Source organism: Otolemur garnettii, unplaced genomic scaffold, assembly GCF_000181295.1.
Source record: "Otolemur garnettii isolate 467f Iridium unplaced genomic scaffold, OtoGar3 scaffold00053, whole genome shotgun sequence".
NCBI classification, from domain to species: domain Eukaryota; kingdom Metazoa; phylum Chordata; class Mammalia; order Primates; family Galagidae; genus Otolemur; species Otolemur garnettii.
Genome location: NW_003852448.1, coordinates 6,159,003 through 6,165,463, shown reverse-complemented (window position 1 = coordinate 6,165,463; position 6,461 = coordinate 6,159,003). Strand labels below are relative to the sequence as shown.

At 39.0% G+C, this 6,461-nt stretch overlaps 1 protein-coding gene and 1 pseudogene across 1 annotated transcript in view; both read left to right on the top strand.

Moving 5' to 3' along the window:
* Positions 1 to 3,515, top strand: part of ACTR3B (ARP3 actin related protein 3 homolog B) — a 125,547-nt gene extending 122,032 nt beyond the window's left edge. Inside the window, exons 11-12 of the mRNA XM_003792027.3 lie at positions 1,831 to 1,914; positions 2,606 to 3,515. Coding sequence (XP_003792075.1) covers positions 1,831 to 1,914; positions 2,606 to 2,701 — 180 coding nt within the window. The 3' untranslated portion in view covers positions 2,702 to 3,515. The remainder of the gene's footprint in view (positions 1 to 1,830; positions 1,915 to 2,605) is intronic.
* A 1,053-nt stretch (positions 3,516 to 4,568) lies between these two features.
* On the top strand, positions 4,569 to 5,791 carry LOC111726070 (annotated as a pseudogene).
* Positions 5,792 to 6,461: the final 670 nt, after the last annotated feature.

Here is a 6,461-nt window from a genome sequence, read left to right as displayed (position 1 = left end):
AAAGAGCTCATCCTTTGCAAGTCATCCATGTTGTTCCTTAGGCATTTTATCTTTGCTCAAATTGTTGAAGAATGGTGGCTTGTTTCATGGCTTTTGTATTTGTGTCTAATGCATGTTTTAACATGATAGATGCAATGCATTGTGTGGCTAGTTTTCTGGAAAAGTCGATCTTTTAGGAATTGTTTTTCAGATCTTCAATAAATTTTTTCTTTAAATTTCAAAAAAAATAAATGGTACTGGGAAAATTGGATAACCATGTGCAGAAGAATGAAACTGGACCCCTATGTCTCACCATATACAAAAATCAACTCAAAATGGATTAAAGACCTAAACATGTAAGATCTGAAACTGTAAAACTATTAGAAGAAAATCTAGGGAAAATTTTTATGGACATTGGTCTAGGCAAAGAATTTATGACTAAGACCTCAAAAGCAAAGGCAAGAAAAACAAAGATAGACAAACAGGACTTAATTAAACTAAAAAGCTTCTACACAGGAAGAGAAATAGAGTGAAGAGGCAACCTGTGGAATGAGAGAATATTTGACAGACTCTTCCTCTGAAAGATTACCCTAACATTCAGAATATAGAAGGAGCTCACCCACTCAGCAGGAATAAAACCACCCCATTAAAAAGCAGACAAAGGACATGCACATATGTGTCTCAAAAGAAGACATACAAACAGCCATCTGTTGTATGAAAAAATGCTCAGCGTCACTAATCAGCAGGGAAATGCAGATTAAAACCACAGTGAGGTGATCATCCAACCCTAATCAGAATGGCTGTTATTAAAAGGATAAAAAATAACAGATGATACAGCAAAAAGAGAATTCTTACACATTGTTGGTGGGAATATAAATTAGTATGGCCACTTTGGAGAACAGTATGGAGATTGCTCAGAAAACTGAAAATAGAATTACCTTTCTATTTATTTTTCTTTTTTCTTTTTTTAGAGACGGAGTCTTACTTTATTGCCCTCGGTAGAGTGCTGTGGCGTCACAGCTCACAGCAACCTCCAACTCCTAGGCTTAGGCCATTCTCTTGGCTCAGCCTTCCGAGTAGCTGGGACTACAGGTGCCCACCACAACGCCCGGCTATTTTTTGTTGCAGTTTGGCCAGGGCCGGGTTTGAACCCGCCACTCTTGGTATATGGGGCCGATGCCCTCCCTACTAAGCCACAGGCCCTACCCCTAGAATTACCTTTCAATATAGCAGTCCTACCCAAAGGAAATAGGATATCTACCCAAAGGAAAAGAACCAGTATATCAAAAGGCTGCCTGCACTCGTAGGTTTATTGCAGCACCGTTCACTATAGCAAATCAACCTAAGTGTCCATTGGCAGGTGAAAGGATAAGGGGAAAGTGATATATGTATAATGCAATACTATTCAGCCAAGAAAAGAATGAAATCCTGTTACTTGCAGCAACGTGGGCAGAATCTGGAAGTCAGTATGTGAAGTGAAATAAGCCAGGTACAAATGGCACATTTTCTCTTACATGTGGAAGCTAAAAAATTTGAACACATGGAAGTAGAGAGAAAAAAAGTAGATAACAGAGACTGAGAAGGGTGTGCAGGGGGCGGGGGAAGGATGAAGAGAGGAGGATTAAAGGGTACAAATGTACAGTAGGACAGAAGGAATAAATCCAGTGTTTGATAGCATAGTAGGATGAGTATACTAAAATCCCTAAATACTACACATTATATACATGTAGAATTTTTTCATGTATCTTATAAATTTGCACAAATAGAAAAACATCAGAAAGCATCTTGAAAATCTATAATTTTTTTTTTATTTGTATGCTTGGACTAAACATATGTTACTGTATTTTCCAGCCCAAGCCTGTGGAGGTTCAGGTAATCACACATCATATGCAGCGCTATGCCGTGTGGTTTGGAGGCTCGATGCTGGCCTCAACTGTAAGTCCTTTTTAGATTGTTCCATGTTTTTATTTCTCTGTTTTCTGTTGAGTTTGGGTAGGTATTGCCTAAGAAGGTCAAGTAGTGTGTTAAGTAGTATGTTGAACATTGACCAGTATTGTAAGAGAATTATTACAGATATTATGTCTTTTAGTTTTTTTGATTGAACTTTCTGGAACTAATTGCGTAGCTCTAAACAGACATTTAGATCTTTAAGATAAAAAATGTATTTTAATGATTATTAGATTGTGCAATTTATTTGAAAGTATCTTTCAAGTATTGAATTTATCCTTTGATAAATTCAAAGTATCCTACCCTCACTTACTCATATAGATGATATGAGTAAGTGAAATCCAAAAATAATCTAAAAAAATCTTACATCAGTCGTTAGTTCCAATTACTTTTCCAAATAATTATAGCTTTTCCCCCTCAAATTCCTTATTAGCTAATACATTGTTAATGTATGGCCAGCACATAATTGGTCCTAAGAAAATAGTCTAAATAACTATTGCAAAAATGAAATAAACCCCAGTTTAGTAGTTGAGACGTCACAGAGGTCAAAATCTCACAGCAGTGGTCTGTAGGAGTGTGCAGGTTTAGGGAAGGAGAGTTTCTCTTTGCTTAGTACTTAACGGAGTTTTACTTTCTTCCTTATGTCTTCGTATTTTCCTTCCTCTGGTACCTCTTGCAGCCGGAGTTTTTTCAGGTGTGTCATACCAAGAAGGACTATGAAGAGTATGGCCCCAGCATCTGCCGCCATAACCCTGTCTTTGGAGTCATGTCTTAGTATCTGCCTTGAAATCGTTGTTCAGTAGTGTCATGCTGGGGAACAAGTGCCCTTCAGAACCCAGAGAGACTGCAGGTCCTGTAAATAACGACGTCTGGTGTTGATGTCTGAGCAGCGTGCTTGCATCCCGAGTGCATGACGCACAGCAAGTTCTCAGTAACAGCCATTTATTCACGTGCCGACTGTTGTAACCCACCCCCTCATACCCTCTCTCTTACTCTCCTTTTCTCTTCTTCCTCTTCACTTGAGCTTCTAGTTGACAAATACAATTCTGAAGGAATTCAAATGTGACTTTAAAAATTGTTAGAGGAAAAAATAAGAAAACAACGCAAAATAGTCCCCCTAAAAGAATGTGTGGGTGTAAACCCTTTTCCTCTCAGCCTATTTTTGTAAATAAAATGTTATAAACTTGAAATACAAATCGATGTTTATATTTCCTATCATTTTGTATTTTATGGTATTTGGTACAACTGGCTGATTCTAAGCACGAATAGATATTGATGTCATGGAGTGCTGTAATAAAAAGTTTTTAATTGTGAGGCATGTTCTGATATGTTCATAGGCAAACGAAACAAAACAGCAAACTTTTTTTGCCACGTTTGCTAGAAAATGATTATATTTTATGGGAGTTGACATGAAGTTTGAACATTGACCAGTATTGTAAGAGAATTATTACAGATATTATATCTTTTAGTTTTTTTGTTTGAACTTTCTGGAACTATTTTATAGAAGATGATGGTTTGTTGTTGGTGAGTGTTGGATGAAATACTACCTTGCACCATTGTAATAAAAGCTGTTAGAATCTTTATAAATACTTTTCTGCTATAGTGTGGTGGTCTTTTGGTTTTTCCCCTTGTCTCTATATAATAAATTGTGTATGTAAACCATGGAATATTATGCAGCCTTAAAAAAGATGGAGACTTTACCTCTTTTATGTTTACATGGATGGAGCTAGAACATATTCTTCTTAGTAAAGTATCTCAAGAATGGAAGAAAAAGTATCCAATGTACTCATTACTATTATGAAACCAATATATAATTCCCCACATTTCCATATGAAAGATAAAACACAACTATAGCCCAGGATGAAAGGGGGAAGGGGGGGGAGGTTGGATGGAGGGAGGTAATCAGTGGGACCACAACCTATGGTGCATTTTGCAGGGGTACATGTCAAATCTATTAAGTGTAGAGTATAAATGTCTTAACACAATAATTAAAAAAGTGAGGTGAAGGCTATGTTAACCAGTTTGATGTAAGCATTCCAAATTGTATATAAAAATCAGCACATTGTACCCCATAAATGCATTAATGTATACAGCTATGATTTAATAAAAAAAATTGAAATAGGGGAAAATGAAAAAAAAAATTGAAATTGGTTTCACTTCAGTGGAGGGTTTGATTAAAAACACTGTGGACTACCTGTTGTGCAGTGATACTCCGTCCCCGCGTCTGAGTTTGTGGGCATGTTGTGGGTGTGGAGAGCCATGTAGGGTGCTGAGGGGCTGGGAATAGTGGGAGGACGTTCCTTAGGATGTCCAGTGTCCATCCCTAGAAATTTGAAATTCATGACTTTCACTGTTAGTAACTACGCTGGTATTTGCTGCATAGATTGCTGGCTTAAACAGTAATTTGCTAAATTAGTAGATTTGGGTTTATTGCATTCTTCATATGATCTTTATAATTATGTCACTTTTAAAACTGTTATTTATGGTATTCCCTCTGAGTTCCTTTCAGAATTATCCTCAGAAAATTTGCCTTTATAAAGAAACATGGTTTTATTATTTGAGTTTAGAAGTAAGTTTAAGAATAATAAAGTCAGTATGGTAAAATCTGACTTTACCAAGGCTGGGATGGCAGTATCGTCACCATGGTAGATCCCTCTCGGTCTCCCCAGGCAAGAGTCTGAGTCACCTGGCTCTTCCCTCGTCTGAACACAGTGCTTTGCTCTCCTCAGGGGCTGCTGCTTCTTGGGACCACTGGATTGTCTGGTCTTCTCAGGATCTTCTGGCCATTTAATGGTAACCAGTTCCCAGTTGTCTGCTTCAGTCACACGCCTGCATCCTAAACAGGGAGCAAGAATAATTTCCTCTAGCACTGTTTCATCCTGGCTCTGTGGCCAGGGACTCTGCTGCTGCCTGGTACTTCTGCCTGGTCTCACTGCCGGTCTCGGTTGTGCCCTCTGTTGAGCCCTCGCCCAGGCAATGTGCTTCGTTTCTTACAGCAGATGCTTTCATTTCTGCCCGTGCCCTGTGTTTGTGCATTGGCAGATGTTTTCTCTGAACTCCTGGAAGGATACTACCCTTGTACTCCAGCACTGGTATCAACACTAGCTAAGCTAGTGACATAACCCGTTCTTAGGCCACAGGACATCGAAAACTGCCATTTTCTTTGCTTGGGGGAAGATAATCTTTGAAATTATACTTAGTTTGCCAACTTATAGGATCATTAGAAAGCATTTTATCAACATTAATTGATAGGAGTCAAATTCCAGCCTTGGGTAAAGCATTTCCTTATTTATTTCTGTTTTCTTGCCACTACAGCTTCCTGACATGGTGATCTGGGCAGGCCCCGCAGGAAAATTGATCCTCTCTCCGGCCTCACCCTGGTAGTATTGCCGCCACAACAGATCCTCCTTGCTCTCCCCAGGCAAGAGTCTGAGCCACTTGGAGTCCCTGCCAGAGTTACAACTTAGTCCTCAGTCCCTGCCAGGAGTTAAGTCGTCACCCTTAGTTGCATCAGCAAAGGGGTCAAAAGGAGCCCGCATCACTCGTCCACTATCCAGAGCCTCTAATCTTTTTATTCCTTTGCTGATGAAACTAAGGGTTATGACTTACTCCTGGCAGGGACTGAGGATTACATATGAGAATCCAGCAACGGAAGGGCAGAAAGACACTGCCTACTGTTCAGGGCACTGCAGATGATTATGACAAAAGAAACTTGTGAAAGCTTTCAGAAAGAAATTTGCCTATAAGGGTACTATGATTGAATATCGTGAATACCAAGAGGTCATTCAGCTTCAATGTGACCAAAGAAAAAATATTCTCTAATTTCTTTTGGAGGTTGGAATGGCTTAAGGTTCATGGATTCTGAAATGAACCTAAATATGTGGAGAATTTCTTAAATAATTCTGTTCTCTAAACCTAGTTTGGCTGCCTTGTGAGATGATTCTCTGCACTAGATGGACTTCTCATTTATTTAATCACTCAAACATTTAATCCTTCACATCTGCATGATCACAGAACACATGGGCTATGTAGGCTAGTGACACGTGAGAAAATTGCAGTAAGATGGCAACAAACCCCGTATTCATCTCAACATGTTTCCAGTGGAAAATGTTTTGAGGGCTTGTTTATTCAGTTTATTACATTTCACTTGATTAAATGTTTTTTGTTGTATTAAATCATATATGTTGCAGCAAAAACTTTGAAAAAAATCCCCATAAGTTGATAGGACAGAACAATCTGTTAGAACGTGACTAGTGTAGTGCTGAGGTGCTCGACCCTGGCTGAGACCTCTCCTACCTAAAGTCAGTTAGAATGGGGGACTGCGTGCAGGAACAGGGACGCCACCAGCTTTTGGTTTTGCTTTTAACTCCTTGAGTGATGCCAATCTGTAGCTGGGTCTGAAAACCCTGATGAGCGGAAAGAAGGGCATTGAGTCAGATCTGACTATGAATTCTGGCTGTTCCTTAAGCAGATGACATCTTACCCTCCGTTTCCTTATCTGTATGACAACTGTGATGGTCTTACTGCTTTTAACA